The sequence below is a fragment of the Poecilia formosa genome, unplaced genomic scaffold, assembly GCF_000485575.1.
Source record: "Poecilia formosa unplaced genomic scaffold, Poecilia_formosa-5.1.2 Scaffold192, whole genome shotgun sequence".
NCBI lineage: Eukaryota > Metazoa > Chordata > Actinopteri > Cyprinodontiformes > Poeciliidae > Poecilia > Poecilia formosa.
Genome location: NW_006800131.1, coordinates 935818 through 947582, shown reverse-complemented (window position 1 = coordinate 947582; position 11765 = coordinate 935818). Strand labels below are relative to the sequence as shown.

Below are 11765 nucleotides of genomic sequence, written 5' to 3'. Positions count from 1 at the left end.
CCTCCAGGAAGCCAATCAGGAAGGTGGGCTCTCACAGCTGAACCTGCATAACAAAAGGGAGCCTGCACAGCCTCAAGAGGCCAGGGGCCGTAACAGCAGCAATAAATGTGTTGATGAAATCCCTGTTCTTTAGTCAGACTGGAACCAGTCCAGTACTTGGTGTTTTCTGCTGGGTCATGTTTTATTGGTTTTGTCAGAAGCTTCTTGTTTTTGTTTGAAAGACCAAGATGTTTGATGTCAAACAAAGCCGTCAGACAAAGCCATCTACCTTTAAGCTGGAATCGGGCTCCTCTGATCCTCTGAACTCATGATGGAAACCAGCTTTCTGCTTTACAGGACAGTTACTGGAACTGGATCACTGGACTGACTGGTTCTGGTTTCTCTCTCCATAAGTCCAGAAAATGGAAGATTTGGATCTAAAGGAGGACAGAACAGAATCTCCAGGATCCATCAGTCCATCTATGAGGAGTGACCAGTCCAAAGATGATACTCCAGACTTCAATACTGAACCTGGACCATCAGAACCAGAGTAAGAAACCAGTTTCTAACTGGTGGATGTGACTCTGCAGAGACCAACCAGAGCTTAACTTTGATTTCTGATTAGAAACTGATGCAGAAAGACGTGTTTCTTTGTGTTTCTGAAGCTGCAGCAGCTTCCAGGTTCCACAGAGGTCTGGTGTCTGTGGGAGTGGGAACAATAACAGTCATGGTGGGACATTTATAGAAGCACAAGCACTTCCTGTTCCATCATCACATTCAGCCAATCAAAGCGCTCATTTCACTGATATTAACCAGCTGCAGACAGAAGGTCAAAGGTCAGACTGGAGACTAAAGTCTGATAAAACTCTGATATCTTGGTCATAACAAGTGAAATAATCTCCCAAAAGGCTCAAATATTAAATCCTAAAAACACAATTATGTTCCAGATTGACTGTGAGGCTGAATTCACTAAATAAACGTCACTTTGATCCACATCCATCATAAACTGGAACTAACAAAGAAAACTGATTTACCAAGAAACTCAGAAACAAAGAGCTACTTTAGATTAATCAGAGCTAATCAATATATCAGAAAATTATTGGTTATTACAAAATCACTAAACACACTGTGGCTATCATGAACTGCTTGGACTGCAGTAAATATAGATAATTATTGAAGTGAAATCCCTTCAGTCTCTCTGTGCCTCTAGTTTATTTAGTGACTCTTGTTGTTTTATGCAGAATAAAATGTTTTAGAGTGTAAAGTTCTGGTCGGGTTAATCCTTGATGTGAAGGTTGAGGGTTTGATTCCCTTGTCAGACCATTTGCTTCATATCTTCCTCTCCTCTCTCAATCTTCATACCTGTTAAATTACTGTTAAATATCAGCCATTAGTGCCAAAAATGTATTCATATTAATGTTTATTAACTGTTAATCCTCAGTGTAACAGCTGAAAAAACATTTATTTATATTGATTCAGACATTTGGGTCAACTTTGTGGTCCTTGGTACCGGTTCTAAATTCTGATCTCTTCTGTAAATTCATCAGTGAATCCAGATATTTAAAATGTAAAAATGTGAAGATTAATAATATTAGACCTTAGAGATTGGTTATTTTAATAATCGATTTGATTTTCAACACCTTGAACCAATCAGACCAGATTAGCATAACTCAGATGAACCAGACAGGCTGAACAGAACCTGATTTTAATGTCTTTGGTGACAAAGAAACCCAGAAAGAGGTGAGACGAGCAGAACCAGATGGAAATCAGAACCAAGTCCATAAAGGGAACCAGACCACCTGAATAAAACAGGAACTGGGCTCAATAAAGATGGACTGTAACAAAGACTACAACTGCAAACAATAAAAACTACAAAGTGAACAGAACCAAAGTCCAAAGGATCATCATGAAGTCAGATTTAGTCGTTAAAGGCGTGAACTTTATATAACTTGTTAGCTCTGCTAGCATGTCCACATAATGCTCTGCTTCAGTATAAGGCTCTTTATAAAGAGCTCAAATCAATGCTAACTGGGTCTGAGCCGTGTTTACTGGTGTTCCACCATTAAAGAAAGATCCAACTTTCTCCACTGGAATCCAGATTAGAGTCAGTTTCTGGTTTCTTTCAGCCTCTGATGGATCAGTTTTCTACTCTGGCTCAGACAGAATAATGATTTCTGTCCCAGAACAGATTTCAGATGGACAAAACAACAAAAGGAAGATCAGTCATGATACCAGATATAATACAATGAAGAACTTAAAACCAGAGATCATCAATGTTCCGAGGTTCTGTTCTGACCCAGTTTCTGGTCCTTAGTTTGTGGTGGATCTTCATGAACATCTTCATCTTCAGTAGGACAGCTTCAGCCTGTTGTTAGTGAATTATTTCACTGATGAAGAAATGTCTTTACTTGTCCAGGGTGAACCCCAGCTCTCGCCCAATTACTGCTGAACATCGGCATCAGTCCCTCTATGACCCTGCAAAGAAAAGCATATTTAGACAATGGATGGATAGATGGAGGGAAGATCTTCCTGGATGGAGGAATAGAAGCAGCTGTGCTCCAGGTGAGACTGAACATCACAGAGTTTCCTCCCATTGCTTCTGACGAACCAGATCATGTCTTTAGTTGAGATTTGGAAATTCGAGGTTTTAAAAGTCTCTTTGTAATCAATTATTTCAACTAAATCTGAGTTTTTCCAGTTGGTGTAAATGGAACGTATGTGTTGGTAACTCTGGCTAACATAGTCCTCATTTAATTTGAGCCGGTTCAGAAAATGGCCATAAAAATTATATGACAAGTGATAAACAGACTATAAACAGATAAAGTTAAGAAAAAAAACATTTAAAAAATCATCAAGAGTCAGCAATGTCATGTTGTTTTATTTGGGTTTAAAATGTAGGAGAGCACCAATCAAGTATTGGTTGATATTAATGTTAAGTTTAACATAGCATAAATAGAGGGTATAATAAAACAAGAAATAAGAGAGAAGTGGTAACAAATTATGGGTTAGCAAATTGCCCAGTTGCCCATATGGTTTATGTGACTTTGCTGAAAAAGGCTCTTGTTCTATTTTTATTGGTCATTACACCAGGCCTGTAAGGTTCTGCTTTAAAATTGGAGCTGAAAAACCCAAATGAAGCGGAAGTTGGTTTCAGATTGCAGCATCTAATCTGGAAGATGTCTAAAGGGCTGAATTTAATGTCTGTGTTTCTGTCTGATAACAGAATAACATTTTGTTTCTAAAGATAGATCTGATTGTTTAGCATCACATCCTGTGAAGTCAGAAACCGTACAATGATAACACCTCCAAAGTTCCAGATAGTTTTGTTCCAACTTTATCAATAAAGCAAAATGTTTTTACTACTTCTGTGTTTCAGCAGATGTTGGTCTGCAGGAGGTCCTAGAGGAACATAAGATCAGTCTGAGGAGGAGATGTGAACGTGTGACTGAAGGAAGTGAAACAGGAAGTGATAAAACAGGAAGTAGAACCCTCTTTAACAGGATCTACACTGATCTCTTCATCACAGAGGGACAGAGTGAAGATGTTAACACCCAGCATGAGGTGAAGCAGCTGGATAGAGTTTCCAAGATCCAGAACCTCCATGACTCTCCAATCAGGTGCCAGGACATCTTTAAATCCTTCCCTGACCAACATGGAGCCATTAGAGTGGTTCTGACCAACGGCGTCGCTGGTGTTGGAAAAACCTTCTCAGTGCAGAAGTTCACTCTGGACTGGGCCGAGGGCTTGGAGAACCAAGATGTCAGTGTGGTGGTTCTGCTTTCGTTCAGGGAGCTGAACCTGATCAGAGATGAGCAGCACAGTCTTCTCTCGCTGCTCCATGTTTTCCATCCAACACTCCAGAAGCTCCCAGGAGAGCAGCTGGCTAAATGCAAACTTCTCTTCATCTTTGATGGCCTGGATGAAAACAGACTTTCACTGGACTTCAACAGCAGTCGGCTGGTTTCTGATGTCACACAGACGTCATCAGTCAATGTTCTGCTGACAAACCTCATCAAGGGAAAGCTGCTTCCCTCGGCTCTCATCTGGATAACTACCAGACCTGCAGCGGCCAATCAGATCCCTCCTTCATGTGTTACCAGGGTAACAGAAGTACGAGGTTTCACCGACGCCCAGAAGGAGGAGTACTTCAGGAAGAGGTTCAGTGATGAAGAGCTGTCCAGCAGAATCATCTCCCACATCCAGATCTGCAGGAGCCTCCACATCATGTGTGGAATCCCAGTCTTCTGCTGGATCACTGCTACGGTTCTGGAGAACATGTTGACCTCAGAACAGAGAGGAGAGCTGCCCAAGACCATGACTGACATGTACTCACACTTCCTGCTGGTCCAGACAAAGAGGAAGAAGAACAAGTACCATGGAGGACATGAGACAAGTCCACAGGATCTGATGGAGGCTGACAGGGAAGTTCTTCTGAAGCTGGGGAAACTGGCATTTGAACATCTGGAGAAAGGAAACATCATGTTCTACCAAGAAGACCTGGAGAAGTGTGGTCTGGATGTCACAGAGGCCTCAGTGTACTCAGGAGTTTGTACAGAGATCTTCAAAAGAGAGAGTCTGATCTTTCAGGAACCAGTTTACTGCTTTGTTCACCTGAGCATCCAGGAGTTTCTGGCTGCAGTTTACATGTTTCACTGTTTCACCAGCAGGAAGTCAGAGATGATCAAGACGTTCCTGGGAAAAACATACATTGAAACATCTCTAGATGAGTTCATGGAGAAAGTCGTGGAGAAATCCCTCAGCAGTAGAAATGGCCACCTGGACCTGTTTGTCCGCTTCCTTCATGGTCTCACTGTGGAGTCCAACCAGAGACTCTTAGAAGATCTGCTGGGTCAGACAGAGAACAGTCCAGAAACCATCCAGAGTATCATCACCAACCTGAAGGAGATGAACACTGATAGAATCTCTCCTGACAGAAGCATCAACATCTTCTACTGTCTGGTGGAGATGAACGACCTCTCATTTTATCAGGAGATCCAACGGCTGCTGGATTCAGGGAAGAAACTCTCAGTGACTGACTGTTCAGCTCTGGTCTTCATGCTGCAGATGTCAGAGGTTCTGGATGAGTTGGACCTGGAGAAGTACAACACATCATCTGGTGGACGACTGAGACTGGTTCCAGCTGTGAGGAACTGCAGAAAGGCTCGGTGAGTCCAGATGTTTTCATTGTGTGAATGCTGATTCAGCACTATTGTCCTCCTGTTTCTTCTTCTTTCTTCAAGTTGATTCTGGATGTTTTTGGCCTTTAACTACTTCCTTCATCCTTTTGGACTATTTCAGCCGTTCAAACATCTAAACATTCAGCTCATCAAGGACAGCTGGAGCTTTTGGTATTTTATACATTTCCAACATGGAAACTTTTCATCAGTTTTTATATTGAAATAAATAGAAAACCTTGAGAACTGTAGAAAATCTATTTTCTCTGAAAGATCCAATCAGCCAGAGACACATTTTAACTTTAAACTCCTCTTCACTCATTGTGCCGCTGCTCCATAATTCACCTTTTAGGATCTTTGGCTGTTTTTATAAAATCATTGTTTAGGTTTGATGGAAACTTTAAAATAAATTCCTGCATTGCTGTGGTAACCAGGGAAACTAATTAGAAACTGTGAACCAACTTTTCCTACTCCCTCTGTAAATGAGACCAAAATGCGGTGATTGTTGTCTGGTTCCAGAAAAAGTCCTAGTTTCTGTCAGATCCTCCCAAAGCTCTGAGAACTCTGCTTCCAGAGCTGGAACCATTTTCCTCATCAACTCTTCATCTGCAGCCTTTGTTGAAGCCATTAGCTGTCCTCCATGAAGACCTGTTAGACATCCCAGCCTCTTTAGTTCCTGGAGAACTTTCACTGCTTCACCATGAAGATGCTGCTGGACCCAAACGCTCCGTCTCCTCCAGGGGTTTTGCTCTTCAGCTCTTTAGGAGTTTAGCAACAATTTCTTCTGACATCCAAACCTTTGTTCCTCTGAGACGATGGACAGACCACTGCAGAGACATGTGTCCCTCTTCCAACAAGTTTGTCTCAGTTCCTCTCAGATCAACAGAGAACGGTCTAGACCTGAAGGAGAAGCAGAACCGGTTCAGCTGCTGCTCTGCAGGACGACCAGAACAATCTGCAGCTTTTAGCTGAAGCAGGTTGACGACTGTCCACTTTCTACTTTGTTAAAGCATCAAATCCAGCAGATGATCAGAGACACAACTGGGAGCATTATGTGTCTGGTCTGCTCCCAGTTTCCTCTGTGGCAGCATTTAATAATCTGCTGCTGGGAGCCATGTTTCTATAGAATATACTACTATTATTAATGATGAGGAGGATTCTAGATGCTGCAGCAGCAGATAAGGGCGAAACAAACCCAGAGATGCCAGAGGTCCACAGCAGGCTGGACTTCCTGCTCTGCTCACTTCATTTATAACTCACTTCCTGCTTGGTGGAAGATCTCAAGGAGCCAAACGGTCTAGTCCAAGTCAGTGTGAGTCAGAGCTGTGAGCAGTTCCTCCTCCTCTCCATCATCTCCAGTAGTTTCCTTCATTCAGCTAAGTCAGCCTCTTCATCAGCTGCTCCAGCTCCTTTGAGGCTCTGATGCTGCAGAGAAACTGAACTTTCCTTTACAGATGATAGAAGATCTTCAACATCTGACTGAGCTGAAGGTCTGAGGACATGAAGCCTGGAGCAGAACCAGAACCAGAACCTGGACTTTAGTCAGGAACTGCACAGACTCTCTGTCGGGTCACACTCAGGAAACTGAAGATCAGATGTTGATCAGATGATATCGCTGTTATCATATTTTAGTCTGTATATGATCCAGATTGATTTCATTAGAACTGAATTTATTTCTTCTCTCATCACAGACTTGGTGGCTGTTTGATCCAAAAAGCTGAATGTAAAGTTGTGGCCTCAGCTCTGAAGTCCAACCCAGATCTGACTGAACTGGAAATAAGTGAGATCAACATAGGTGGAGGTAGAGACTCTGATATGAAGAATCTGCTCGAGATCCTGGAGAGTTCAGTCAGTAAAGTGAAGAATCTGAGGTTTGTTTTCTCTGCTTATCCAATAAAATCATTTATTGATACTCTTATCCTCAGTTTAATTAATAATTTTATTCTAATATATTTTATTTTAAAACAACCAGCTTAAATGTCAGAATAAAATCTCAAAAACATTTTGAGATTTTATTCTGACAGGTGTGTCTGACAGCTGTCAGCTCCAGCTCCAGGCCCGCACACACACGCAGGGGACCGGACCCGCGCTTACTGGGAATTCCTCGTTGATGGGAAACAATTGCAATCCCCAATCCCTATCACGAGTGGGGTTCAGCGGGGTTTTGGTTTTGTGGAGGACAAGCTCAGAGACTGGGGGTTCGACAAAAGCAACCGACTGCCGCTCGACTCGCCGAGGGCCCACGCGGAGCGAGGAGTCTGAGCATGTGTAGAACCTCTCCTGCACATGTCCAGAGATGGACAGAGAAAGTCCATCTCTGTCAGATGGATGAAATGGTTCCTAGAAACAGGGAAGCTTTCTGGGGACTTGACTGCCTGCTCATATGGAGCTGCAGCTCATGCAGGAGTTTTATGTTGGCAGGAAGCAAAATAACATGGAAGCAGGTGATGAGTTTCCATTTTAGTGTCAATTCCACTGATGGAGCAAATTACAAGTCAGTCGTCCTCCAAACCACTGAGAGCAGCTTCCAGAGGAAATCTGAGTTTGTTCTGATAGTCAGACTATCAAGATGACCCCAGTCTTCTGGCTGAGTTCCTGGACATTAAGGAGACAGAAATAATATAAAGATCATTAATTAACAGTCCTGCAGTAAATACTTTGTGAAGGTTATGGTGTTAAAGTCATTTTGTTCAAACATCTTGATTCAGCTCTTATTTTGTAAGACAGGAAATGAGATCTTACCTTTGTAAAGCTTTGTATGCAACAAGCTTCAGGAGTTCACTGAAATCATTCTCATGTGGTTCACCTGGAAAATAGATTTAAAAATGGCTCATCTTCACAATCACATTGTTCCTTTATGATGATGTTCCCATTTCTGCAGCGTCTCTGATGAAGGATTCAGAGCTTGAACTAAATGACCCACATCAATTTCACACAGAAAAGGCTCAATATTTTCCAGTTTAGAGAGTTCAGTAACTGAAATTACCACAAAAATGAGAAAATGATCAACTTTCAGAATATGAGCTGTAATGGATATTGTAAAGCGCTGAATAAGACGGATTGAAATAAACTGTTTACATCTGTCATACTTAGCAATGAGCTGCAGTTAAAATACAACGAGCAAGAAAAACATCAATAGATTAATGAACAAAAACTGGAGACATAAAATATCTGATGATAAATGATGGTACAGAGCAGTCAGCTGATACAGAGCCTGTAAGGAAACATGGAGAGAAAAAAAAACATCCAACTGAGTTTAAGATCCTGAGAAACTTTTAGAAAAACTTTGAGTTCCTTTTTGATCAAATGTTCTGGTTCTGCTGGTTTGGACTGTTACGCCCCCAAGGTCTAGGGGTCCATGGGCTGCAACATAAAATGTGTCCAGAGCGACAGTGTAAAGTAAAAATGATTACAAAATAAAGTTTCACAAAACAATACAATTTAACCCAATTAATGCAAAACAAAAGGGATTAACAAACTCAAGAATGTCAGGTGCAAATTAAAGTTACAAAAGTCCAAACAAGTCAGTTCAAAGTAAACTCAAAATAAACCACAAAAGGAAAACAACGCAAAGAAAAACACACACACAAAGGGGAGGCTGCAGGAAGCACACAGCCTCCCAAACATGGGCTTCTAACTCATACTTAACTGGAACAAAGTCAAAGTAACTAAACTGGACAAACAGGAACAAGCAAAGACCAAGCTAGCTTAAAACCTGCCTAAAACGGTTGCAACTACCAAAACAAGAGGAGGCAGCTTCACAAAACCTCTTCAAAATAGCTGCCCCACTAGAGGAATGGATTCAGGAGCCTTTTATAGGGTGCAGGTGGGCCTCATCAACGTCTGATTGGCTTGTCAATCCTCTGCTGGTCCAATGGTGTAGCTGCTTTCCTACAGCCTCCAGGAAGCCAATCAGGAAGGTGGGCTCTCACAGCTGAACCTGCATAACAAAAGGGAGCCTGCACAGCCTCAAGAGGCCAGGGGCCATAACACTCCCCCCCTTAAATTACAAAACCATGTTTTTTAAATACTTAGTGCAAGAAAAAAAAACAACAAAAGAAGCATACTCACAACCTGGAAAGGCCATCTGCAAGAACATTTTCTGTTCCTTTCTTGTGTCGGATGTTGAGTTTGTATTCTTGTAGCAATAATGCCCACCGCATAAGGCGCCGATTGTGGTTGTACATGCGTGACAGAAATACTAATGGATTATGATCAGTAAATACATCAATCGGCAAACTACTGGACCCAAGGTAAACATGGAAGTGCTGAAGAGCCAACAACAAAGCCAGGGTTTCTTTTTCAATGGTGGAATAATTTAGTTGATGCTTGTTAAACTTTCAGGAGAAGTAGCAAACAGGATGGTCTAAACCCTGCAAATCTTCCTGTATTAGCACCGCACCAGCCCCGACAGCGCTGGCATCCACCTCCAGTTTGAAAGGTCGGGTCAGATCAGGTGCAGCAAGTACTGGGGTGTGGCAAAGAAGAGATTTGGCCCTCTCAAAAGCATCTTGGCATTCATCTGACCAAACAAAGTCAGTCTTTGGGCTAAGTAGATTGGTTAACGGTTGAACTACTGAAGAGAAGTTTCTGCAAAAGTTCCGATAATAGCCAACCATGCCCAGAAATCTACGCAGCTCACGTCGTGTTTTGGCATTGAGGGGATGGACTTGCCCTCGGCCTACCTCTCTCTTCCTAAATATGTTACAGTGGCCTTGCCAAATTCACACTTTGCCAGATTAAGGGTCAAGGAAGCTTGGGCCAAACTATGAAATACTCGATATAGTGTTTGCAAATGTTCCTGCCAGGTTTCAGTATACACCACCAGATCGTCTAAATAAGCACTGCAGTTGGAGATGCCACGCAGTACTATGTTTATCAGCCTCTGAAAAGTAGCAGGAGCATTACACATACCAAATGCCATAACCGTGTACTGCAAAAAGTTATCTGGGGTCACAAAAGCTGAAATGTTGGAAGCCCTTTCAGTCAAGGGGACTTCCCAATAATCCTTGAGAAGATCCAATTTTGTAACATATTTTGCAGCTCCAATATTATCTACACAGTCCTCAATCCTAGGGAGAGGATAGGCATCAGGTACAGTGACAGAGTTTACCTTGCGAAAGTCTGTGATAAAACGTGGTGAACCATCTGACTTGGTCTCTAAGAAAGAGGGTGAGCTCCAGGGACTTTGACTAGGTTTGGCTAGACCATGCTCAAGTAGGTACTCAGTTTCCTGTCTCATTAGAGAACGTTTTGTGGGATTAGCACAGTAAGGATGCTGTTTGATTGGCTTTGCACTTTGAACATCTATGTCATGTTCTAGCACTGTTGTACGTGTTGGTACATCATTGAACAAGCATGTGTACTCACTGATTAGGTCCATTATCTCTTTTTGCTGTTCAGGGGATAAGTGGTCAAGCTGGCTCGCCAGAGATTTTAGTATTTCTGAGTTCGGGAGGCAAGGACTTGAACAGATGGGATAATTCACCCTTAAACTATCAACATTGTCTGACTCATCTACTTCTATTGAAGTTGCAACTACAATTGGGGCGCACACCCTATTAGGTTCTGGAGCAGATCGGGAGTGGTACAACTTAAGCATGTTCACATGGCAGACGCGAGTCTTGCCGCCGATTTGGGGTACCAATGATGTAATCATGCTCCCCTATTCTCTCCAGAACTTCATAAGGCCCATCAAACCTGGCGGATAAAACCGAACCAGGAATAGGTAGAAATGCAACAACCTGATTTCCTACTTGAAAAACTTTTTTGATGGATGTTTTATCATAATGATGCTTCATCCTTCTCTGGGAGTCAGCTAGATGTTTTTTTGCTTGTGCATTAGCTAGCAAAAAAAGCTAGCTAGAACCTGCATAACAAAAGGGAGCCTGCACAGCCTCAAGAGGTCAGGGGCCGTAACATGGACTCTTTAAACCAGTTTGACTGGATCAGATGTTAGAATCAGTTCATCATGTTTATTTTGCGTTCAGGGAAATTAATTTTCTACATTTTTATTATTTATTTGTTCATATTTCAGTTTTTACTGCATCCTGTTGGCTTCAGCTCACATCTTTTATTCTTTATTCAGATTGAATTACTGCAGGTTGTCAGAGACCAGCTGGACTCCTCTGTTCTCAGCTCTGAAGTCCAAACCGACCCATCTGACAGGACTGCACCTGAGCTACAGCAGCCTGGGAGATTCTGGAGTGAAGAAGCTCTGTGGTTTTCTACGGACTGAAGGCTGCAGACTGGATAGATTGTTGTATGTAATTATTATTGTTATATAAAATATGTGAACATAGATATAATTGATCATAAATCAAAATTAATATCTTCTGATCTAATAAATATTTTCTGAGTTTGTTCCTGGACTTGGATCCAGAGTTTAATTTAGTCCCTCTGTGTAACTGAGTTGGACCCTCTGAACTCAGGTCCGAAAAGGACAGCATTCGGACCGCCAGTGTGTAGAAATCCCCCTCATGTGAAGCAGGTCAAAGGTCATTCAACCCAGTCTAGAAAAGTGAATTCCTGGAATCTGACAGGAACAAATCAATAATCGATGCTTCAACACTTTGATCAGAACCTGGAATGATTTTACTGACTAAAATCCTC

General features: G+C 42.1%; 2 protein-coding genes across 2 annotated transcripts in view; both read left to right on the top strand.

Moving 5' to 3' along the window:
- Nucleotides 1–386: 386 nt before the first annotated feature.
- Nucleotides 387–6548, top strand: LOC103147984 (protein NLRC3-like). Its single transcript, XM_016678884.1, has 4 exons — nt 387–529; nt 2396–2541; nt 3356–5144; nt 6442–6548. Exons 1-4 carry the CDS (start codon nt 402–404, stop codon nt 6452–6454), a joined length of 2076 nt encoding a protein of 691 aa, XP_016534370.1. The 5' UTR covers nt 387–401; the 3' UTR covers nt 6455–6548.
- A 3814-nt stretch (nt 6549–10362) lies between these two features.
- Nucleotides 10363–11765, top strand: part of LOC103147983 (toll-like receptor 13) — a 10019-nt gene continuing 8616 nt past the window's right edge. The window contains exon 1 of the mRNA XM_016678831.1: nt 10363–10370. Coding sequence (XP_016534317.1) covers nt 10363–10370 — 8 coding nt within the window. The remainder of the gene's footprint in view (nt 10371–11765) is intronic.